This window comes from Chlorocebus sabaeus, chromosome 12, assembly GCF_047675955.1.
Source record: "Chlorocebus sabaeus isolate Y175 chromosome 12, mChlSab1.0.hap1, whole genome shotgun sequence".
Taxonomy (NCBI): Eukaryota; Metazoa; Chordata; class Mammalia; order Primates; family Cercopithecidae; genus Chlorocebus; species Chlorocebus sabaeus.
Window position 1 is genome coordinate 80,377,023 of NC_132915.1, and position 26,532 is coordinate 80,403,554.

The following is a 26,532-nucleotide window of genomic DNA, read 5'->3' on the forward strand; positions in this document are numbered from 1 at the left end:
GAGAATTCTGAATTGTCTCCTTTTGCTAGACAGTCCCAGGGTGGTCAAGAGATAGTGGAGTCTAGGGAAGAAGGAAATTCTCACCAGAACAAAATATGCTCTTTGAATCGATCTTCACTTTCCCCATAATTCCCGACAAGAAATCCGGCCATGCTAACACGTTTCCTCTACTGAGTTCCTCTGGGCAGGAGGTAGCCAGTGACTTCACCTGAAAGTTTAATAACACTTTAGATAAGCCTTACTTGTTCCATTAAGATTGCGTTATTATATGTTATTTTAGTCCTATTGAAAACATTCACAGATATTTTAGAGGTGGGGGTGGAGGGAAGCAGGTATGATTTCAGGGGCAGCAGGAAATTCTCTTCCATTTCCCTCTCCCCCAGCTCTATCATTCCCTCTCCCAGCTACTTCTCTCACTAGACTCACAGTTGCCTGAAATTTTGAAATCCTACACCTAGAATTCCCTATATAAAGCCATGTGGTTTGTTAAGGGGTTGTAAAGGCTCTCTCCTTCTTCATTCTATGTCTTTGACCTCTGACATAGAAGTGAGGAAGCTGAGGCTTAAAGAAGTCAAGCCTCTGTAGTAATAAGAGTGAACATTTATTAAGCCTTTACTATGGATCAAATAATACCACAAATGCATATGTAGTATTTTGTTCAATCTTGTCAAAACTCTGCTATGTAGTTCTATTTATCCATCTTTTATAGATAAGAGAACTGAAACTTAGTGAGATGGAATAACATGTTCAAAATCATCACAGTGAGTTTGGTGTAAGACTGGGATTTGAACCCCAGTTGTTTGACTCTAGGCTGGTTTTAGCCACTAGGTCGTATGTTGCTCTCTACGGATGATCTTGTGCCAGCCTTAAAGTTCTGCATCTTTAGTTAGAGAGATTTGAAGCATTATTCTTTATGATTTCTCCTGCTCTCTTTGATGATATTCTTAAATTTTATTGGAAAACATTATTTTGCAAAATCTAAAATAATTCCAATAAAATTTAAGAACATCACCAAGAAACTAAAAAGGGTGTTCACTGAAAATTACTGTAACTTCTGCCTAACTTCCTCTATAACCACAGCATCAAATGATACTGGTGATAAATTCTGATAACCAAGAGCTTACATTAAGTTATGTCATCATTAGGCTGTTCACATTTTTACTAGGTTTGTACCTTTGCATCTCATTACTGTCATACACTGAAAATGGAATTGACCTGCTGTGGAGACAGGACATAGTCCCAGAGGTTGAGCTGGCTTATGGAGCCCACAAAAGACTCAGCTGGGCTGAATCCCTCTCCTTTTTTGTCTTGCTCTTGCCCCAGAACTAATGCACCACCACCTAGAGAGAAAGAGAAAGAAAAGGAGGAAAACTGGCCTGATGGTCTGTTATTCCTAAATCTAAATTTAATGAAAGCATGACTGATACAAATAAATGAAAGAAAATCACTGAAAAGCAAAATTCTGTAAATTTACTGCAGGTTTTATCAATAAGAACAAATTCAATGTTTTATATAGCAACTTAAAAATAGACAGGATTTAGAATGTTGATTTATAAACCTGTAACTACAAAAACTATATTCAATACATATATATGCATATAATATTTTATGTTGACAAATTAAGTATTATTTTGCTTACTTTCTTGTAGAAAATCACCCTCCCTGGAAGTGACTGCTATTTTTCTTATTCCTTAAGCTACAAAGATATAATTTCTATCACCAAATCCAGGGAACTTTCTAAAGTTGCCAGGGGTCTCCTAATTGCCAAATTCAATAGAAATTTCAGTATTCATCTCTGTGACTTCTCTGTATCATCTGTTTTGGCTAAGCATTTCATTCTATTCAACTTGCCTTTCTGGGTGCGCCAGATAGTCTGTGTCTGCACTGGCAGACCTACCCTCCACCCTTCTTCACTCAGCTTTGTGTCCCAAAGGTTGTCCCGTGGGCTGCATCACCCGGCTTCCTTGTCTCCTGGCTTCTCTTTGTTTCTGGCCAGTGAAGAGCCAGCATGAGATAAGAAAATGAGATGAGAGAGAAGTTGAATCTCCTGTATCCTCTCCTGCCAGGCAACCAGCTAGGAGTGGCTTTTCCTTCTATTTCTGAAGAGATTAGGGAATTCTCCCCAGTGCTACAGGTTCCTAAGTTCTGGCAACAATGCCTAACCCTTGTCACTTCAGGCCCATCCCCTTACACCCATCTGTTGTTGCTAGTCATATGTGTTTTGCTGTCATATTTTGGTCTTCTTAACCACACTCACACCTTTGAAAACAGCCCTTCATTAAACTCACTTTAGTGACTACCTGTTTCCTGCCGGGAGCCAGACTTGATTACACTATGCTTGATTTCTATCAGAGCATCCTCTCCTGGTTTTCTTTGAACCTTTCTGCTCATTCTCAGTCTCCCTTCTCTGCCTGCTTCTTAGAAGTGATCCCAAGATTCTACCCCGTGACTTTCTTCCTTCCACTACTCTTTTTTTTATTTCAGTATTTTTTGGGGAACAGGTGGTTTTGGGTTACACAGATCACTTCTTTACTGGTGATTTCTGAGATTTTGATGCACCCATCACCCGAGCTGTGTAAACTGTACCCAACGTGTAGTCTTTTATCCCTCACCCACTTCTTACCCTTCCCTCAAGTCCCCAAAGTCAACTACTGTTTCAATTTGATCTCACTTGGTTAATCTATGTCCATTGATCCCTCCTTCATGATTTCCCAATCTACATGTTTTTAAATTGTACTAATAATTTTAAAGTTAATACATGCACAGAAGAAAATTTTTAAATTATAAAGAACTCTTCTTACCTAGAAGTAATTATTTAATAGTTTTTTGTATTTCTTTCCAGGTTTTTAATTTTGTTCTAGTATATGTTTATGTATGTGTGAGGTATTTAAAACACATAACTCGGTATCATACATATTCAGAATGTTTGAATATTGTTCAAGGTGTTGTGAGACCATCTTGAACATGTTCCCATTTCATGAGTTTTAGTAGCTATCCTATTTTTTTTTTTTTTTTTTTTTTTTTTTTTTTTTGAGAGAGAGTCTTACTCCCTTACCCAGGTTAGAGTGCAGTGGTGCGATCTCAGCTCAACACAACCTCTACCTCCCAGATTCAGGTGATTCTCATAGCTCAGCCTTCTGGATAGCTGGGATTACAGGTATGCACCACCTCATCTGGCTAATTTTTGTATTTTTAGCAGAGATGGGATTTCACCCACCCTCACCACCCATGTTGATCAGGCTGGTCTCCAACTGCTGGTCTCAAGTGATCCAGCCACCTCAGTCTCCCAAAGTACCGGGATTACAGATGTGAGCTACCACGCCTGGCCTAGCTATGCTGTTTTAACACATGAATGGACAACAAAACATAATTTGCTTAATTAATTAAACAGCCCCTTATTACTGGATGTTGGCCTTGTTTCTAAGTTTAATATTAAAATAACACTGAGATAAACATGTTTATTTATACATACTTATATATATGTTCAAATTATTGATGATTTCCATAGATTTATTTCTAGTAAACTGATGGTTGCAGGCAAAGAATTTCTATGAGGCTTTTGATGCAAGTTTCTAAATTGCTTCCCAGAAAAATTGTATCAACTTACATACTTGCCGGTGCTCTATACAGAGGTTTGCTGTGCTGAATCCTAGCCAATTTTATGGTGTCACTAAAAACAACTTTGCCAATTTGATATAAAGCAGTATCAGACCTATATCTTTAGCTGTATATATTTTTGTGACTAGAAATTCAACATAGACTTCAAACTCAATATGTCTAAAACCATATACATAATCTTTTCCCCCATCACCAACTCCTTTTCTTAGAATTCTTACCTTAGCCAACAGACTCTTCAATAAACTTGGTCAAACTGAAGCCAGTCATTCACTGCTATGCACTGAACTGTGTCCCCGCCAAATTCATATGTTGAAGCCCTAACTCCCACCATGGTGGTATTTAGAGATGGAGCCTTTGGGAGGTGATTGGATTTAGATGAGTTCATGAGGGTAGGGCCCACATGATGGGACTAGGGCCTGTATAAGAAGAGACACCAGAAAGTTTGCACTCTCTCTCCCTGCCATATGAGGATACAGTGAGAAGGTGGCTGTCTACAAGCCAGGAAGGGGGCTCTCACCAGGAACGAATCATACTGGTACCCTGATCTCAGACTTCTAGCCTGCAGGACTACAAGAACATTAATTTCAGTTATTTTTATTTTTTTATTTTTGAGGTAGAGTTTCACTCTTGTTGCCCAGGCTGGAGTGCAGTGGCGCGATCTCACCTCACTGCAACTTCTGCCTCCTGGGTTCAAGCAATTCTCTTGCCTCAGCCTCCCAAGTAGCTGGGGGCCCGCCACCATGCCCGGCTAATTTTTTATTTTTTAATTTTTAGTAGAGATGGGGTTTCACCATGTTGGCCAAGCTGGTCTCAAACTCCTGACCTCAGGTGATCCACTTGTCTTGGACTCCCAAAGTGCTGGGATTACAGGTGTGAGCCACTGCACCTGGCCAATTTCAGTTATTTAAGCCACTTTGTGTATGGTTTTTTGTTTTTTTTTTTAAATGGTAACCTGAGCGGACTAAGACAGCCATGAAGGGTGTCAGTTGGAACTCTGCAATATTTATGGATTCTCAATCATCCTGGCCATCCTTATGCCTGTGGTCAGTAAACTATTTCCTTAGGTGGTTACTGTAAGAGTTTCTTGGTTTTATTTTGCTGTTCCTTCAATCTACCTTTTACTCTTCCATCATTGTTGATATTTTAAAGATAAAAATGTTTTTTTAACCAGAAAAGAAATACACATTCATTGTGAAAATATCATAAGAAAATAAAAATCACCTGTAATCGCACCACTTAGAGAAGAGAGAGTTGAAAACCAGAACACACTAAATTAAACCAACACAAAAAACCACTGCCCCACCTCACTTAATAATGCCATTTCCTTTTGAAATACCTTTAATGTCTCTTAATTCAACTGAAGGAGAAAGTGTGCATTTCTTGGGGGACATAAACAGGCTCATTACAGCCCAACACTATGTTATGTTTTAGCTTCTTTCTCCACCACATCTTCCTTTTCTTCTCCTCTATATACACTGTGCTACTGCTTTGGGGATCAGTCAACCATTCCTCCTCACACAAAACCCATTCATGGCTCCATGCCCTCTGCATGCAGAGCTCCTCCTGTCTGAGTTGCCTTTCTCTGTTCTTTCTGACTCATCCTTTAAGACACAGGCTGGTAAATTCAGCAGATGTTTATGAAGCTACCAATAATGTACTGTCTACAATACCAGGCACTGGACTTACACTGATGAAAAAGAATTTCTTCTTCTAAGAGATAATTCTAAGGGAAAATTCATACATAAATACTTTCCAATATAGTGTGGTTAATGCAGCAGTGGAGGCATGCAGAGTGAGAGAAGAACTGAAAGAAAAAGCTCAATGAGAATGGGCTGGGCTCAGGGAAATCTTTCAGACATGGATCTTGAAGATTTAGAGTTAATCTCATGCAGAAGGAAGATATGGAGAGTTTCTAGGCAGAGGAGTGGGTAGATTGCAAGAAAGAATTCTATAGCGTGATGTGTATGGTACATACTAAGGGTGTCCATCCACATCCCCAGAGGTTCCCTCTACCATTGTGAGTGCTACAGTTTCTAATGGTCCCACACCTACTCCATGTGTGGACATGTATCAATAGGCTAATCTAAGTGGAAAAGGCAGAAGGGGCCATGAAGAGGACACAGCCATAAATTAAACGAGTTAGGCTCTAGGAATGCAATTTGAGAGACTCGTTTTAACTCTTCTGGAATTCTCTGTTTCTTCATTTCTAAAATAGTAGCATAACTACTCTATTAAATTCACATGATCATTGTGACAAAAACATTGAGTAAATTTTATAAAAATATTTGGGTAATTAGGCATAAATGGTATTACAAGGAAGTTTTGGTTTTGGCACTGGCTTCCTGTTCAAGTATATTTTACAAAGAGGCAAAGGATGATAGACTACGTTTTAAATTTATCCAGAGTGATTTCATCAAAATCATCTTATTAGATATTGCCCTAGTATTATAAAATAATTACATGATTTTCAAAAGCAACCTCTATATTAATCTCCCAATACTCCCATCTTACAACAACCTGTCTAAAGTTTCTAATTTGTCTCTGTTTCTCTTTCCTTCTCCTCCAAATTAATCTCCCCAATCCATTTCTTTATAAATCACCCTTGCTCCCTAAATTCATTAAATGTCCTGAGCCTCCTTCTCTGCCTTCTCCTCATAGCAAAATGCATGTGTCCTTGACTCTACAGCTCTGTCCTTTGGGTCTTCCATTTCTGGAACCTCGACACTCAGATGGTGCCTTACTGGCTGGATTGGCGCTTGGCAAATGCTCAGTGTGTGGATACACATCCAAGGATCTGTCTGTATGTTTCATTCATCTCTTCAGTTATTCTGGGGTTTAAGGAAGAGTGGGCTTTCTCTCTTATTTTTCATTTGTCCCAAGTTTTTCTCCCAGGAGAAACATAATAAATGCTTCTTAGATATTAACTCAGATATTAACTTTCAGTGCTGTCCCTGCACTTGGGAGTCCTCTTGTCCTCTGATTAGAGACCTCTTTGTTGTTTAGGAATTTTCATATACACCCTATTACTTCTTTCTGCTCATGCCCAGAACCACTTAAGCTGTCCTTCCTGCCATTTCCCCAAGCCATCTTAAAATCCATCAGTGACTCCCTATTGATTTTAGAGTGAAAACCTCAATCCTTTTTTTTTTTTTTTTTTTTTGAGACGGAGTCTCGCTCTGTCGCCCAGGCTGGAGTGCAGTGGCCGGATCTCAGCTCACTGCAAGCTCCGCCTCCCGGGTTCGCGCCATTCTCCCGCCTCAGCCTCCCGAGTAGCTGGGACTACAGGCGTCCGCCACATCGCCCGGCTAGTTTTTTGTATTTTTTTTTTTAGTAGAGACGGGGTTTCATCGTGTTAGCCAGGATGGTCTCGATCTCCTGACCTCGTGATCCACCCGTCTCGGCCTCCCAAAGTGCTGGGATTACAGGCTTGAGCCACCGCGCCCGGCCGAAAACCTCAATCCTTAACCCACACTACATGGCTTTATGTGATTTGGCCATGTCTGCCCTCTCTACCTGATTGCCTTGCCTTCCCTCTTTCAGCCTGCATTTCAGATACATCAATCTTTTTCTAGCTCTTTCAACAAGGCCCAGTCTCCTTCGCTAATTAGTGCCTGATCATCCTTGAGAGTTAGGGACATCTCCACAAGCCTCCATGGACTCCCCATTCTACATCAGCTCCCTGGTTACAGGCTTTCATAGAATGATGTTCCTTTCCTCCATAGTGCTTGCCTGTGTGAAATTACACATCATTTAGTGTGATTATGTGATGAACACCTCACTCCCTGGCCACAATAAAAGCTTCTGGAGAGCAGGGACCACATGACTTTTGCTCACCATTGGGTTTCTGGTGCCTTGCATAGGTGCCTGGCCCTCCTAGTGAGTGCTTAGGACGTATTCTTTAAATTCACAAGTAGATCAATTTTGGTTTGATCCACATGGATCTTCATAGTATTAAAAGTGAAACAATGTATGGCCAATTTTTTTTTTTTTTTTTTTTTTTGAGACAGAGTCTCTCTCTGTTGCCCAGGCTGGAGTGCAGTGGTGTGATCTTGGCTCATTGCAACCTTTACCTCCTGGGTTTTCAAGCAATTATCCTGGCCTCAGCCTCCCAAGTAGCTGGGATTACAGGCACCTGTCACCACACCTGGATAATTTTTTTTTTTTTTTTTGGCGTGTCTTTAGCAGAGATAGGGTTTCACTATATTGGCCAGCGTGGTCTCAAACTCCTGACCTCGTTATCCGCTCGCCTCAGCCTCCCAAAATGCTGGGATTACAGACCTGAGCCACTGCACCTGGCCAATAATTTCTAATAAATAAAATAAGTATTGTATTTGAGGCTTTGCAAAGGCATCTCATCACATTTTTATGAAGTTTAGTATTTTTGTGCTATATTTATTAGTATACTTATCCTAGTTTCATACAACTTACTTCTAGAATATATTAGTCAGTTTCTAATACTTTAATTCATTTTTGTCTATTTAATTTTCTTTTATCTAGGCACCATTTTGTATACCTGAAACAAATGAGCAAAGTAAAAAGTAATGTCATATGCATATATTTCTATAGATGTATCCAGATGGAACAAGCTTATTGCCATGTACGATGCTGAGAACCTGGGTCACCTAATGAAATTTAGTTTGCAATTCTTCAAACTAAAACTCCTGGGATATTTATTAAAAAGTATTTTTTAGAAGACAGGTCAAGATCTATTTGAAAAGGGCCATAAAAGATGGATAGCCGTGGTCCTGCTTATATACTGATTACAAAACAAAACAAAACAAAACAATCCTTAAACAAATAATACCAGTAATTCATCTCCTTGGAAGACAGTTTAGCAACCAGCTGTTAGTTCAGCATGCTTCTTGGTAGTCTTAACGTAGATCTTCAAAGGCATTTGTCACACAGAGAGGCAAACAGCTTACCTAGGAAAAAAGCTTCTAATAACCCACAGTTAGGAAAATCAGGGAGTAGGAAATGAGAGAGAGAGAGCCGTTAATCTTTGTTTGAAACCAAGGACAAAAACGCTAGCAAACCTGATGTCCACTTAAGGAGCATCACCTCTACAGTTCAACAGAATTATACTCATTTTGTTAAAACATACCAGGTATGGGCAAACCAACAGAGAGGCCAGCACCACCGTCAGATAATTTCCCATCGATGTAGACTTTCCAGACGCCATTGGCACTTGTCCAAGTGATTGCAATATGATGCCATCTGCCATCATTCACTGAGGGACAATTTGTTATCTTTTCCTTGCCATTCACATAAAGAACCCAGCTGTGGAAAGAAAGATTCCAGGGAATGTAGTCATTAGCCATATGTTGCAATCCTTACTGTGGGGCATGTTACTATTTTTCCTCTTTTCCTTTTTTTTTTGTGGGTAAAGTACTTTGTGTAAACCCATTACTCTTTTTTTTTCTCCACTTGGTCACATTTTGTAAAAGCAGATTTGATTTACTAATTATACTTGATTGCAGCTCACTGAAAATTGGTTTGTGTTCTTAAACACTGAGGGGTAGGAAAAAGTCTTAGGATGAGCCAGGAGAAGTTGCTCCAATTTGAGACAGTTTACCAACTGGCTGTTTTGGAGAGAATGAGTCAAGAATGGAAAGGGTGAGAATTGTGTAAAATGCCAGACTGACATCCTTCTTCCAGAATGTAAGTTTCTTAAGACCAAGAACAAATTTCAGATGTTTCATAGATGCTTCATCAAACAAACAATAAGTCTGTTTGATGGTTGCTGCTATGGTATGAATATTTGTGTGCTCTCTTGTGTGCTCTCAAAATTTATGTATTGAAATGTAATCACCAATGTGATTAGGAGGTAGAGTCTTTGGGAAGTGATTAGGTCATGAAGGCTCTGATGAGACCACTTGCACCTTCACCATGTGAAGACATAGTAAGAAGGTGCTATCTGTGGACAGGAAAGTAGGGCCTCCCCAGACACTAACTATGCTGGCACCTTGATCTTGAAGCCTCCAGAACTGTGAGAAATACATTTCTGTTCTTTACAAGCTACCAAGTCTATGCTATTTATTGTAGCAGCCTGAATGGACTAAGACAGTTGCTCATGCAGTCATATGTCAGACAAAGTATGCCGATCCAAAGAAAAGAATATTTGAAACAACAAGGATGGCCAGCCAGAAGATGTTTCCAACAACTGTGTCATTCAGGGAAATAAAGCTAATAAGCAGTTTAAAGTGAAAAATCTTCAAAATCAAATGGAGAAAAAGAAACGATTAGAGAAAGTTGATGATGAAGATAAAAATTCATTGACTACTTCTCCCAGCATCTTATCAGATCTTGTTTACAGATGTTTATGAAAAAATATTTTTTGCGATATTAATGGTTTCCTTCCTGCATTTTTCCAGTTTCTCTCCTTATTCAAGGAGGCAACAGGTTCTCTCTATATATTTTGTCTCAAAGGAGGGTTTTTGCAAACTTCTTGGATTTTTGTTTTTTAACAGATCTAGTAAATAAAGAAGAATAGTATTTGAGGATGGGAGATTTCTACCAGAATAGTGCGATTCCCCTGGATTAGGGATAGAAAAAAAAAAGCTCAGTGAGTTTTGAACACCAACAACCTGCTCATAAGTAGAATTTCGGTGGATCTGAGAGGAAAAGACCATGTGGTGCACCACAGAATCTAACCACATTGAAGTTATGAACCTGATGTTTTGCCAAGGATTTCATATGTTTAAAAAGCAGTGGTTTTAAAGGGACCATAAAGGCTGGGTCAGTGGACAGCTCAGTGATAAACAATGCGGACGGTTGACCAGTGATGGAAGTTCTGCTTAAGTCTGCGGCTCTTTGGCAAGACTCTGGGTACAACTAAGGTTGGCTCTCCTGACAACCCAGGGGGATGGGGCCCTGAAGTTGGAATTAATGGATTCTAAAAAAAATATGCACACTGAGTTTGTATACTGATTTGTATGCAATACACTTGTCTCCCAAGGGTCAATGATGTCACTGAAATCCCTTAACTTTTAGAGGTCCTATTATATAAAAGAAAGAGCATCAGTATTTGAGTCAGAATTTGAGACTTAGCCCTGCTACTTCCAAGGTGTGAGATTTGGGGCAAGTCATTTAGACTTTCTGAAACTTTATTCTACTGTCTGTAAAATGGGCACAGTTCCTCAGGTCATTGTGAATATCAGAAGAAGTAATACATATGAAAATACTTAGTAAACAGCAAAACACAATACATGTTTGAGGTATTATCACTAAAATTTTACCTTCTTACAGAACTTGTTCAGATGCTCCATTTGATTATTGATAACCTGCTGTTTTCTGAGAACAACTGACCCTCTACTTTCCCATTTCCCATCCTCAATGTCAGTTCTAATTTGGCTCCAAGATAAGGTCTTAAGCACAGCCTTCCGACGCTTCTGCTTACCCATTATAATCAGTCAGGAGCAAAGTATTGTCGCTGCCATTATCAACTGCATATGAGATTGGTGTTCCATAGTTCATGTCATCAGAGGATTTCATCCAGAAGGTACAGGTTAGAGCATGGAGAGATGGGAGCACACCATCTAGCATGACGTATCCATAGATGCCAGAAACTTCAAAATCCAGGTTAAAGCCTGTAGACTGTTCTGTAATGAATAAGAAAAGTGTGCAGACGGTGGCACTTGGAAGACATTTCCAATTGTCAAAGGAAGCAGTGCTATTGTCAAAGAAGCTCATTTCAGTGAATATGATTATTTACCTAAGAAGCAGTTTCAAAATTAAATAAATATTATTTACAAAATACATAGTGAATTCTTTTAAATAAAATAATCAGTGAGTATACAAGATAGGAAAAGCATTCAATAGCGAAAGGAAGCAGAGAAACAAGAAGTAGTTGGAAGGAGAGGTGGAACTGAAATGCTACTAAAGCCAGGAGATACTAAAGCATGTCTGTATGCTAATGAGAATGACTCAGTAGAGAGGAAGTAATTGATGTCACAGGAGAGACGGAGGAGGATCTGCAAGGGTAACATGCTACCCTATTTAGGACTCTGGCTTTTCCCTATTTCATGAGCAATTCAGCTCTGCCCCAAACCTGCATAGCCCACTCAATAAAACAAGTCTTACAGCTAAAAGACTCCAATCTCCTGAGAAAATATTTAGATTTGATCTGCTGATTCTCAAACATGTTCATGGATTCTCACCTCTGAAGTCAAGTGGCTTATCAAAATATCCTTTTTATTATAAATAAGTAGAATGTGAAGAGCTCTACTAAATTCAATTTTCTCTATTTCCCTCCTAAATTTTTAAGCTTTAATTTTATCATCTGTGCCACTGAGGATAATAGTAGTAGTACCTAGTTTGTTGGATGGCTGTGAAGATTAAATGAGTACAAAGTCTTTGGCATAGTTTTTGGCCTATGGGCAGTGCTTGGTGCAGGCAAAATTGGTATTGTTATTACAGTACTATTTTTAGTATTGTTATTAATAACACTGAGTTGATATATACCTGTTTCACACCTGTTGCCTGAAAATCCTGGTTGACATTTACAACTGTATGAATTTAATTCATCCACACAGGTGGCCTGATTTCTACATGGGTTAGACTGACATTCATTGATGTTCAATTCACAGTGTGATCCTGTGAAGCCGGCTGCACACAGGCATCTGAAAGAAAACAAAATGTTGTAACAATTAGAACAGTTGTAGGAAGTCTCCCATTTATGACAATCTTATCTGAAAAGACTTTGAAAATCAAAATGCTGGAATATATTTTCAACATCAAAATGCTCTAATTGTAGATTACTTTTTCCAGTTCACCTGATTAAACCTATATAAGATCAGATGTATTAGAAATGTTGTAGTAGCAAAAATAAAGTAGAAAGTAGTTCTGGTACAGGTGAAATATAATTCACACATTGTGGTTTCTCTACCCATAGGAGTTCTCAGAAAAATATGAAAAGTTCAGATGCTGTTCTAAAGGCTTTTATATGTTAAGCCAATTTTCATAACAATGAGGCAATACTAGTATTATTCCCATTTTACAGATGAGCTAAACTGTGGCTCAGAGAGGTTAAAGAATTTGCCCAAGTTCTATTGCTACCAAGTGGTAGAGTGGGATTTTGAATCAACCTATATCCTTTTTCTTAATCAGGATGCTATACAGTTTCTGTGCTATGCAACAAACCATTTTAAACTCATCAGAATGGAAAGTATATCTGGCAATGTCAAATGTTGACAGGAGTGTCATAAAATAGGAAGTTCCATATAGTGAGTAGGACTACAATTTGGCAATGTCCTGAGAAGTTGAGAGTTTGTGTTCCCAGAGCCCTATAAATCCATTTCTTGTTTTCTGCTCTAGGAGATAAGTGCACAAGGTGCACAGGGACCCATATAACAAATGTTCATAGCAACATCATTCTAAATGTCTATGGAGAGGAGAATGAGAAAATGAATCATAGCGTAATTAATTCCATCATGTAATGGAATACTAAGGAGCAATTGAAATGAACAAACCAGAGCCAAATGTAACCACCTTGATAATACTTGAAAATATGCTGAGTGGAAAAAAAAATTGCAAAAAGAATATGTATGTTATGATGCCACTTATGTAACATGTAAGTTATATACTGTTTATGGAAGTCATATATGTGGCAAAATATAAACCCGAATAAGAAAGATATATTCAGACTTCAGGACAGTGATTACTGCTGGGGGAAGAAGGTGAATATGTGTGTGTGTGTATGTGTGTGTGCGCGCACGCATGTGTATGCGTGTGTGTGTTGAAGGGAATCCAGCCCTACCTTTAGAACTTATGTCTTTAAAACAAAAGATGTGAATCAAATATGGCAAAATACTAAGGTCTGATAATCACAGTGATCAGTACATTACTTTTATTATTCTTTGTAATTTTCCGTGTGACTGAAATAGTTTGTAATTTAAAAGGACCGGTCCGATAAATGCAAGTTAATGCTATCATTACTAGCATGTTCATATGAAGACCTCTTTGATACTGACCTAACAGTGACTAACAGGAATAACTGGTGGTTGGCGTATTTAAGCAAAACTCTCAGTTGGAATTGGGAGATCTTTACTGGGTCTCTGCATTTGATGGTAAATCTATCTTGACTATAATTTCACTCACCTTTGTCCTCCTGTTTGGTGTCATTACAACACTATCATATCCTCATCTATGAAATAGATTCACTTTGTCAACAACCTACATTCCTTCTGAATTGGGAGCGTGTACCTTCACCTTTCTTCTAGTTAGGATTTAGACAACTTTGGTATTCATCAATCGTTTTAAACCCAGGAAAGAGTTTGGAACTCTTGTTGTTCATCTGGAAACTTCTCATTGCCTACAGTTTGGTATATGCCAGAAAATGTCAAACCCATAAGAAAGCAGTGCTACATGATAAGACCTCATTTCCATATTGAAGGTGAGGATATTGTGGGAGGATGGTAATGGAAGGGGGCTGAACTAGAAGGAAGGGGATTGGGAAATGTTGCAATTGGGCTAGACCTCTTTTGTTCTTTTTTGGTTTTTACTTTTGTAAACTTATAAAACCAGCAGCACCTTGAGGACAATACAGTTTTCTAAAATTTTGCAAGCAAGAGAAATCTGTCTTGTGTACTACAGATGTGCTGTCTTCTGTACTCCCCTGCAAAGAGTGGGGGATGGAACAGGATAGTCTTGATAATGACAACAGGAGAGGGTTGTTTTTCAAACTGTATTCTACTGACACTTAAGAGCTGCCTCAGGGAGACATAGTCTTTCTCCCCCTCAAACACACTATTTTCAGCCACAAAAGCTTAGCTTTTATTATTTTACTTTTTACATTCATGTTAGATTAACAAAAGGTTACTAAAAAAGTTTCAAAATTGTGGACATAGAATATAGATGAGCACTATCACAATATGACTGCAAATTCCATTTTGATTTTATCTGGTATAAAAACTTCAGCTAAAGCATGGGTGGATCACCTGAGGTTAGGAGTTTGAGACCAGCCTGGCCAACATGGTGAAACCCTATTTCTGCTAAAAATACAAAAGTTAGCCAGGCATGGTGGCAGGCGTCTGTAATCCCAGCTACTCGGGAGGTTGAGGCAGGAGAATCGCTTGAACCCGGGAGAAGGAAGTTACAGTGAGCCAAGATCCCACCATTGCACTCCAGCCTGGGCAACAAGAGCAAAATTTCGTCTCAAAAATATAAAAATAAATAAATAAAATATGGGCTTTGTCTAGTGCTACTGTGTTTGCTTCTGAGTAATTATATTTCCTTTCATCTTTTATGACTTCCCTAGTATAGAACGTTAGTTCCCAAACATGGTTGTGCATCAGAATCATCGGGAAACTTAAGCCATGACAGGTTGCCTATTTTAAAATGGTAGGCTCTACTCCGGGCTTAGTGAAGCAGAAATGGCGGTGGGAATATTCAACTGTAGCCTATCCTCGGGCCAGCATTTGAAAATGGCTGACTTGAGACTCAAAGCAACACTCCATAAAGGCTGCAGAAACATTGACTAGTTTAGAAAAATAAAAAAAAGGTGAAAAGAATCAGACTTAGCCTTTACCTGAAGCTATTGGCACCGTCTTTACAGGTAGCTCCATTTTTGCATGGCCGACTGAGACACTCATCCACGTTCTTTCCACATCGGGTACCCAAAAATCCAGGTGGGCATTTGCACAAGAATCCCCCAACCTGGTCTTCACAGACTGCATTATTTAAGCATGGGTTTGACTGGCATTCATTGACTTCTGTTTCACAATGCAGGCCTGAGGATGGAGAAGGAAGAGAAACAGCCCAAATGATTAACTCCCTGGGAACACTGTAATTAAAGTGTTGACTCCCTGGAGGATGCTGCTTCTAGAGGCTTGGAATGGAGGCTGTGGAGCCACTGGCCCATCAAACTGGTTTGAGATCCATTCTGTAATGGGCTCTGGCTTTTGCAAGTCATTTTTTTGCGGACTCTGAGTTTTTTTTTTTTTTTTCCTTGAGACAGAGTCTCGCTCTGTCTCCCAGGCTGGAGTACAGTGGCACGATCTCGGCTCACTGCAAACTTCACTTCCTGGGTTCAAGCGATTTTCCTGCCTCAGTCTCCTGAGTAACTGGGACTACAGTCACCCATCACCACACCTGGCTAATTTTTGTATTTTTTTTAGTAGAGACAGGGTTTCACCATTTTGGCCAAGATGGTCTTGAAATCCTGAGCTCAAGTAATCCACCTGCCTCGGCCTCCCAAAATGCTGGGATTACAGGCGTGAACCACCATGCCCAGCTGATAATCTGCTTTTTTAAATCTTATTTTTTTTTTTTGAAATTAAGTTTGGTAATAGACATCTAATTGAGATAATGTTAAGAAATAAAGCTAGTAAATTCCATTCAAAACTTGCCTGTTTCTTTGATCTTGCCATTTTCCTTTACTGGCCACTTGCTTTCTTGGATTTATCCTTTAGCAATTAAGCATACACTTTTAAACCATATTATTGTGCATCTGTCTGCAATATGATATTACATGATATGTCTCCAGTTCCTTCTTGAAAGTTTGCCTTAACACACACACACCCCACATACACAAATTATTTTTTGCTGAACCATTTGAGAGTAAATTGCAGACCTGCATGCCCTTTCACCCCAAACATCTCAGCATATATTTTCTCAAAAAATGAAGACTTTCTCTTACATAATCACCATGCAGTCATAAAATCCAAAAATTCACATTAATATATATCATGTTAAGAAATGTACTAATTTGTGGTGGTTTACAAGATTTTAAGACAACTTGGGAAGACTGGAAGCATCTTACCTACATATCCTTTCACACATGTGCAACGATAGCCAGCCACACCATCAACACAGATTCCTTTATTTAAACAAGGACTGGAGCTACACTCATTTATATTTTCTTCACACCGCAGACCTGCAAAGAATTATTAATCTTTGAACTACAGAAAACTTGAAAGGACTTTAAGACCAATAGTTTCCAAGCAAGTTGTTCAGGCATTGGAATAGGGAAATTGGAAGTCATGGCTAACATGTTTGTGACAAATTTAACTCTTTGCCAAACATGTTGAAATAAAATGTTTCTTCTATTCTGTGAACTGCAAATTTTTTCTAGCAAGAATCCTAACATATTCAGCATGCAATGGAAAATGATAACTATGAATATCTGGCCATATTTTTTTAGTTAAAAAGATGTGTAATTTTGTTTTAAAATTATCCTCCTTATTTGTTTGCAAGTTGTTCTCTTTTTGAGTTTATTCCTTTTAGAGTTAAGTGGTAACAGTTACAGCGTTACAGTTACAAAGTTGGCAAAAATTATGGGAGAAATCTATTGAATGAAGAAAATAACTCATTTTCTTCTGCAAATTAGGGAAACACAGCCAAATTTCTGTGCAGCTGTCCCATGTCTTGTGTGAACGTAATTTGAGAACAACTGATGTAATTCATATCCTTTATTTTATACATCTAGAATTAGATCCAAAGAGGTCTGTGACATCGCCAAGGACAGGCACAGAAATGAGCCTAGAACCATAAATCTTCACATTCAAGAACATACGTACAAAGACTCCTTGGGTTGAAGAGTTCAGGATGCTTAAATTTATACCTCATGGAATTATGTAACACATATCTAATAATTTATGTACCTTGACATTAAAATATGCTAAAAGGAAATTTCACAATGAAAGTTGTTTTTATGAGAATAGTAAATCTAACATAAAATCTACACTTTCATATGGACCATAATGAACACTTTTTTTCACAGTAAATCCACACAATAAATGTAATGTCAAATAATATACGTAATGCATTTCACATCTAGTAAATATATATTTATTTTATTTAGAAACTTGGTTCTACTTTTCTCATAGTATGTGTCTACCATTCTGGTCACAAGTTTTTACTATGATTCAACTCCAGGTGTCACTAACATGAGATTTGGAATTTTAAATAAAGAAATGTAGGATACAGGTGCATAATTTTAATATGGTCTATGGAAATGCAACCATAGGCAGACAGTGGAGAGGAAAGAGCCTGAGAAAGAAAATGGGAACCAGGCCAGCAATCTGGATGTGGTTCCAGCTGTTGAATACACACCCTTGGTTAGGGGTGATGAGTTTGCTGGTCTGCAGTTGATCTCACATCATGTGGGCTTCTTAGAGTATAAGCTGAGAGCAATTTGTTTCAAGATACATGTGATATGGCCCCTAAACATAGGCCTGGGACAACCAATGTTGCATAGATTTGAGATACAGAAAATATATGAGTTGTTCCAAATGATTACTACTGTAAATTATGTTAAACATTTTCATGTCTCTATGGAAATTGTTTTTAGATACACATAAAGTTATGGTTCCTCTGAAATGTTATCAGGATTTTACTAAACTTTTTAAGATATAGAAAATTATATACCCACATGTATTAAAATATATATTCAGATATCTTTTTAGTATAATAATGATTTTATGAGTTAGGTACAATGCTGGATGATTTATTTGACCTCAGTACTCTCCATAATAATATTATGGGGTCATTGCTATTTATAAAGTAGTAAATCCTAGTCTATTTTATTAGAATATATCATCAGTATTATAATAATTATAATGTGGGTTAACAAGGGAATTGAGAATAAGATCACTGTTTCTAAACTATTTTTGTGAGAAGGTGCTGAAAACTGCAACTCTTGACTTAAGATATACACTTACAGAAATCTCCAAACTGCTTTCCACAGTGGCTGAACTAATTGACATTCCTAAAAAAGTGTATAAGCATGCTGTGTTTTTCTATAACCTTGCCAGCATGTGTTATTTTTTGACTCTTTAATAATAGCCATTCTGGCCGAAGGCAGTGACTCAGGCCTGTAATCCCAGCACTTTGGGAGTCTGGGGCAGGTGGATTACCAGAGATCAGGAGTTTGAGACCAGCCTGACCAATATGGTGAAACCCCGTCTCTACTAAAAATACAAAAAATTAGCCAGGCACGGTGGCATGCGCCTGTAGTCTCAGCTACTTGGGAGGCTGAGACAGGAGAATTGTTTGAACCTGGGAGACAGAGGTGGTAGTGAGCTGAGCTCATGCCACTGCACTCCAGCCTGGGCGACAGAGTGAGACTCCATCTCAAAAAATACAAAAATTTTTTTAAAAAGCCATTCTGACTGGTGTAAGATGGTATCTCATTGTCGTTTTGATTGGCCTTTTCTGATGATTAGTGATGATGAGGTTTTTTTCGTGTTTGTTGGTTGCTATTGTCTTCTTAGAGAAGTGTCTGTTCATGTCCTTTGCCCACTATTTAATGAGGTTATTTGTGTTTTGCTTGTTGATTTGTTTAAGCTCCTTATAGATTCTGAGTACTAGGCCTTTGTCAGATGCATAGTTTTCAAGTATTTTCTCCCATTTTGTAGGTTGCCTGTTTATTCCATTGATGCTTTCTTTTGCAGTGCAGAAGCTCTTCAGTTTAATTAGGTCCGACTTGTTAATTTTTGTTTTTGTTGCAATTGCTTTTGGGAACTCAGCCATAAATCCTTTGCCAAGGCCGATGTCAAGAAGGGTATTTCCTGGGTTTTCTTATAGGATTTTTATAGTTTGAAGTTTTACATTTAAATCTTTAATGCATCTCAAATTAATTTTTGTATATAGTAAAAGGTTGGGGTCCAGCTTCATTCTTCTGCATATGGTTGGCCAGTAATCCCAGCAATCCCATTACTGGGTATACATCCAAAGAAAAATAAATCATTCTACCAAAAAGACACATGCACTTGTGTGTTCATCCCAGCGCTATTTACAATAGCAAAGACATGGAATACACCTACATGCCCATCAATGGTGGATTAAAGAAAATGTGGTACTTATAGATCATGGAATATTATGCAGTCATAAAAACTCCACAAAATCATGTCCTTTGCAGCAACACGGATGCAGCTGCAGGCCATTATTCTAAGTGAATTAAAGCAGGAACAGAAAGTCAAATACTGCATGTTCTCACTTAAAGTGGGAGCTAAACATTGAGTATGCATGGAATAAAAATAGGAACAATAGATGCTAGGTACTATTAGAGGGGAGAAGAAAGGCGGTGTGGGCTGAAAAACTACCTATTAGGTATTATTCTCACTACCTGGGTGACGGAATTATCTGTCCTCCAAACCTCAGCATCTTGCAATATATCCGTGTAACAAAACTGCACTTGTACTCTCTGAATTAATAAAAGTTGAAATTATTTAAGTCATAAATAAAAAGATTTTGAATGCTAAAAAATAACACTTAAATATGTATTTATTTAAGTTAAAAGAGAGGCATAGTGGTCCATAACAATTTCAAGGATACATGTGCCTAAAGTCCACAGTTAGTAATAATTATACACACACATATTCATACACACACACACACACATGAAAATCCAAAGATATATATACACTTATATATACACACATACACACACATATATACACACACACACACACTCTCTCTCTCTTCATAAATTCAGTAAAATATTAGTAAAAAGCTTGGGCAGGACCTTGTATTTGTAGTAGGCTTTACATATTTTCTGTCATTTCCTCAGAAACTTCCTCAGAATTACTGGCCAACCATATGCAGAAGAATGAAACTAGACCCCAACCTTTTACCATATACAAAAATTAATTTGAGATGCATTAAAGATTTAAATGTAAAACTTCAAACTGTAAAAATTCTGTAAGAAAACCCAGGAAGTGGGTCATTTCTGTCATTTCCTCACCTCTATTTTTAAAAATGAAGAAACAGGTTCAGTGAAGTTAAATGTCTTGTCCAAGGTCACACATCTAGCTGGCAAAGATGGGAACACTCCTGCCTGTTTTATAAAGCAATTACATACTGCCATATTGATATCTTGTTCTCCTTACATAACAGAATAAGGACAAGAACACATTCCCAATGCATATAAGTAATATTAGAAAATTCGCTTCTTCAATATGTTTATAATATCCTATAAATGTATCTTTGACACATTCCAAATTTATTTTGGTGATGACATCTTAATGATTCAAAGTTTCATATTGTTAAAAACAAGAAACCTTCCCCTTACCTGTGTAACCTGACGGGCACTCACAAATGAATTCCCCAACTAGGTCTTTACAAACTCCATTGTTGAGGCAAGGCAGTGGGCTGCACTCATCGATGTCTGTTTCACACTTTAAGCCTACAATGTAAACCAAATACTGAGGGACAATCCAAGGATGGGATTAACCAAAACAGAACTATGATCATTTAAAGGTAATTATCTCAATAATCAGAATTTTTAAGTGGGTAGTGGTAAAGAAAAGGGCAATATTCATTAAGTGCTACCATCTATTAAGTATTTAATGAAGGTACTACCTCTTTCTAAGCAAACAAATTTAAGATTTTCTTACTTTTTTTTTTTTTTTTTTTTTTTTTTTAAAGGAGTCTCTCTATCGCCCAGGCTGGAGTGCAGTGGCGTGATCTCAGCTCACTGCAAGCTCTGCCTCCCGGGTTCACGCCATTCTCCAGCCTCAGCCTCTGGAGTTGCTGGGACTACACGCACCCGCCACCGTGCCCGGCTAATTTTGTTTTTGTATTTTTAGTAGAGATGGGGTTTCACCGTGTTAGCCAGGATGGTCTTGATCTCCTGACCTCGTGATCCACCCACCTCGGCCTCCCAAAATGCTGGGATTACAGGCATGAGCCATCGTTCTGGGCCAAGATACTCTTATAAAGATACATAGAAGATAGCAAAAGATCCCAAATTGGAAGTGGGTTGGGGGCACTTGGAAGCATAAAATGGAGCCAGGAATTATGCTAATTTCAAAGTGAAAGCTACAATATAATCTGTACTTGCTACCAAGGTCACCTGGCTGAGGGGTGGAGGTGGGGCTAAAGCCTGCCAGATCGCAGCTCACATGCCAGGTGTCCCAGAGTGGCTGCATCTTCCCACAGGGAGCACATGGGCTTTCTAGGGGCTAGCTGTGCTGGAGACCCATTTTCTTTCTCAGGGGCCTCCTCACTAGCATCAGCATTACCTGGGAACGCAATAAAAATACAAATTCTCAGGCTGTACTCCAGACCTACTGAATCAGAAATTCTGGGGCTGGGGTCCAGCAATCTGTGTTTTTAACAAGCCTTCCAGATGATTCTGATGCACATGACTATTTGAGAACCACTGTTCTATATTATGCCCTCTCTCAACCACCACTCATTTACAGAATTCCCAAAAAAGATCCTTTATTTCTTATGGAACATCAAGGTAAATATTTTTATACAAATTCACAAAGACACACACACACAACACGAGCTAGCTATACTGGAATGCCAATATTCTAGATAGATCTCGACTATACTTTGTTTTTCGACTTGCCTTTTGCTTATCTTGTGGTGAATTCCTTTACTTAAATACTATTTCTCATTAAAAACTTTCAAGTTGGTTGTATAACATTGAAAAACAAAACTGTCTACAATAAAATGATTATTTTAAAGTAATTGCAATTTTAAGGTATATTTCATTTCCCCTCAAAAATTATGTTTCTGGACTCAAGTTGAATGTGAACCAAACTGTTAAAAACTCCCATAATTCTTACATAATTCCTACATAATAAAGTCCAAAGCCAAATCGTTTTTCTAAGCACAGCTTCCAGAAAGCTAGAAACAAAGCAACAAATCATAGCTATTCACAAGAACTTCTATTAGTGTGTAGCATATGAGAGAAACTACCAGTTCATTTAAAAATGTTTATACTGGACAATCTGTTCTATGTGGAGTATCACGCATATAATTTTTGACAGAATGAAACTTTGAACATGACCCCTGGAATTGTATTTCAATTTAAATTGTAGGTTTTGATAAAGACTCATAGGGAAGATGAGTCGTTATTCTTTATCCAAAATGGGCAAAGAAAACTGTCATTTGTGAAGTATGTATAATTTTTTCTCCTATTATCTTGTTCAACAAATTTTGGCACATTTACATAGTCTAATGTATCTTACCAGATATATTTAATATACTAAAGTTTGATACTACAAGTCATAATGATTTCATATAAAAATATTAAAATCTACATTCCTCTCTGTTATTTACCTGTATATCCAAGTGGACAGAGACAAACATAACCACGCCCAAGTTGTTGGCAGGTTCCCCTATTGTGGCAAGGGTTTAAGAAGCATTCATGGAAAACCTACCAGTAGCATAAAAAAATCAATCAGAGACAAAGCACTCTATGTATTTCAAAGCAGTCCTGATTAGAGTCAGAAGGTTTGCAACATTAGACAGCTCGTTCCTGTTTCCAGGTAAGTTCATTCAAGCTAGCTGGGTTGTTGCCTGAATAACACTGGTGCCTGCCATATAGGGGAGCAAATGATATATATCATTCTGGGGTGATGTTCTGGTAAACCTAAGGAGCATTTCTAAATGCTGGCTGCATGCTAGAATACAACTGATATTTTAAAAGTATACTAAGGTCAGGGCCTCAACTCCGATCAGCTAAATCAGGATCTCTGGGAGTGAAGTCTGTACATTACTGTCTTAAAAACGTGGCCAGGATTCTGTTATGCCTCCATGTGAAAGCCACTGCTTTAGGAGATCCTACAAATTCCTATGTCCACTAGGCTCAGTTTGAAATATGACTTATAGAGTCCTAACAAGTCATTATGTTTGGACTGGGCTGTAGGAAGTTGAAATCAGAAATATATCCCCATTATCCATGAAAATACTAAAAGGCAAGGAATTCATGACATTGGGCAAGGTGAATTCAGAGTAATGACTGAATCTATTAAAGTAATCAAGACTTAACAACTAGTCTTTTAAAAAAATACAGCATTTAATTTAGCTATATTCTTAATTTATGTTTCTTAATTTTTAAGAATTCATACTTTTTCCCAAGAAATTTTTTTTTTTTTTTTTTTTTTTGCTGGCGAAGAAATTTAAATAATTTTCATGAAAGTTGAGTAACTCTTCCTGCCAATTAGAAAAGCCCTTTCGTTAAACCAAATTCCCTTACTCAAATGATGGGTTGTGCTTGTGGTAAGTGTTTATAGTGAATCAAAAGGCTCCCCGTATCTACTCATTCTTATTGCCAGGCATTTCTGGGAAAAACTCTCATTTTTGGTACTTAGAACATCTAATGTTGCATTTTGGGAATGTTCTAAATAGGAGTCATTGTAAATACAATTATTCATTTATAAAATTCATAGATCTTGATTACCTAAAATTTCAGTCCTGGTCCTTTTCCTGTGTGTGACATGTAAAACGACAAATTTCTTTCCAAGCATTCCACTAGAGAAAATTTTATGGAAAATGAACTTGCCTGACTGCTGATTTCATGTCTCTTTTTAATATGTCCAAGAGAGGCAGGGGGCACCACACTTTCCTCTGCTGCTGAGAAAGTTGAACTGAAACCTAATCAATTAATAGAAAAACATGTCAGTGTGGTACATATGGCAGTAAGTGGACTACATCTAACACTATGGTCAAGATTCTGGTTGTTAGAGTTGGTAAAGCCACATATATTTTGTTTGACTTATATTTTAAAAAAGAAAACAGAGATGGATGGCATACATCATTACATCCTAGACTCTTGGAAAGAAATTTAGAAATTATCAAGTTCAGTGTTTCCAAAACAAGACTCTTTGTGCCATGGTCATCAAAAATACCTCAGAAGGACAATTTAACAAGTCCAGACACCCAAATTCACCGAAAATAGTAATATTCGGAACTGAAGTTACAACAGAGACAGGGAAAAGTAAGAGTCCAACATAGGATTCCATAAGAAATTAAGTTTACTTACTTGAACATTCTGTGATGGATCTGGAACCAGCAAATGGGGTAGTTCCATAAAAGGGACAGGCCAGGCAGAAGGCCTTCCCTGCATCAGGTTGGTAATAGTCACGAGGACATGGATGACAGGGCATTAACCCAGAACGTGAGAATTTTCCTTCTGGACAAGGAACTGCAGAGGTAAAAAGAAATCATATGTGCATATAAAGTAACACACTCTACCTTTGAAAGAAGTGATTTAATCTTTACATATAAGAAACCTACTGAATTACCTATATAATCTCTTCCATATATTTAATACCCTTACCATCTTATCACCCAGGTAAATGTTTTGTTGGGTTTCCTGTCTTTAATCACACACATTAATTTAATAAAGTTTAGAATTGGCCACATTATTCTGATTTTTCCACCTAACACGATATCGTGTTTCCCAAATCATTCCCCCAGATCATTATATAGATTTTAATAAAAGAAAAATGTTGCATTTCATTGACAGACCATGATTGATCTAACGTTTTTTCTACTATTGGATATTTAGGTTGTTTTCATTTGTTTGCCATTATAAATAATGATGAAGTAAATTTTTTACATAAATCTTTGTATTTAGCTCTGATTATTTCCTTGGGATAACAGTTGACTTTGAGTGGCTGAATTAGAATAATTGGATTTGAGTAGTTGAATAGTTAGGTCTAAAGATTTGAAAAGAATAAAGCCATTGATATATAGTGCCAAATCATTAAATAAGTAGTTCCAATTTATACTCCCATTAGTAGTGTATGAAATCACTCTTTTCACTGCATGCTCTTCAGCACTGGCATTATTAATTTTTTTCCAATTTGGGATGAAAATGGAATTATAGTTATTTTAATTTGCATTTTGATGATAAATGAAGTTGCTTTCTTCTACTTATTAGAAATTTTATTTCTCCTGAATAGTCTATTATTTATGGAGGATTTGTAATGTTTCTATATATTAAGAATATGAATCCTTTGACATACTTAAACTAATTATTTTTGCCAGTTTGTGTTTTGCCTGTTAATTTTGTTTAACTGCTTTCATGAGCAATTATTACTCTTCCTTATTTAATACTAAAATAATGTAAGGTAATATATTTACCTATGCAAGTAGCTTTAGTGAAATCGGTAGTTTTATCATTAGTATTTTTGTTTGCTATTTTCTAAGTAATAAGAATTGTAATTTGATTTTTTGACACAATTATTTTCAGAAAGATAGCTTAAAATGTATAAATATTTGAAATTTGTATATGAGTTTTTATTAATTTGTTTTTAATTATCTTATGGTCAGAGAATTTATATTGCATAACTAACTGCTACCTTTTGAATTTTGAGATTTTTTTGTTCACTATAGCTAAAGATAATTAAAAATAATAAATACTTCATTGAAAGTGTTATCACCATAGAGTAAAAAGTATAATGTGTATTATTAGTTCAGCATTATCAATCATGTACTATAAGTTCTCTGTGTCTTTACTGATTGCCTACTTGATCTTTATAAATTTAAGGGAGTGGCGGGGCATGGTGGATCAGGCCTGTAACCCCAGCGCTTTGGGAAGCCGAGGTGGGCAAATCACTTGAGGTCAGGAGTTCCAGACCCGCCTGGCCTACATGGTGAAACACCATCTCTACTAAAAGTACAAAAATTAGCCAGTGTGGTGGCAGGCACCTGTAATCCCAGCTACTCAGGAGGCTAAGGCAGGAGAATTGCTTGAACCCGGGAGGCAGAGGTTGCAGTGAGATGAGATGGCGCCACTGCACTCCAGCCTGAGCAACAGAGCAAGACTCCGCCTAAAAAAAAAAAAATTCAAGGAAGGTATTAAAATCTTCCATGAAAATTTTATTTTTACAATTTATCATTGTGAGACATACAGATTTTGTTGTATTTTGCTGCTGTTATTTGATGACAAAGCTTTATTATGACTAACTTACACTGCTTGTGAATTTTGTAAAAATAACTCTTTTCCTCATGTGATGCTATTGGGCTTTGAATTGAACTTTTTCATAAATTCACTTTACCACCCCGCTACTTGCTTGTTTTTTTATATTCATTGGTCTGGAAATCTTACTATTTTTAACCTTTCACTGTCATTTGTGTTAGGCTTTTTGTAAAGAACATTCATTTGAGAATTGTCATTTAACCAAATCTGAAATTCTCTTGCCAAATAATGAGTGGAATATTAACCAAATTAAA

The 26,532-nt window shown here is 37.5% G+C and overlaps 1 protein-coding gene across 1 annotated transcript in view; it reads right to left on the minus strand.

Annotated features, from left to right (window-relative positions):
• SVEP1 (sushi, von Willebrand factor type A, EGF and pentraxin domain containing 1) overlaps positions 1-26,532 on the minus strand; it is a 226,247-nt gene that overhangs the window by 76,233 nt on the left and 123,482 nt on the right. The window contains exons 19-29 of the mRNA XM_007968447.3: positions 24,335-24,496; positions 23,855-23,946; positions 22,630-22,726; positions 20,627-20,740; positions 16,376-16,489; positions 15,143-15,344; positions 12,079-12,236; positions 11,015-11,216; positions 8,720-8,895; positions 1,216-1,340; positions 85-208 (exon numbers count right to left, since the gene is read on the minus strand). Of these exons, the coding sequence (XP_007966638.3) occupies positions 85-208; positions 1,216-1,340; positions 8,720-8,895; positions 11,015-11,216; positions 12,079-12,236; positions 15,143-15,344; positions 16,376-16,489; positions 20,627-20,740; positions 22,630-22,726; positions 23,855-23,946; positions 24,335-24,496 (1,566 nt within the window). The remainder of the gene's footprint in view (positions 1-84; positions 209-1,215; positions 1,341-8,719; positions 8,896-11,014; positions 11,217-12,078; positions 12,237-15,142; positions 15,345-16,375; positions 16,490-20,626; positions 20,741-22,629; positions 22,727-23,854; positions 23,947-24,334; positions 24,497-26,532) is intronic.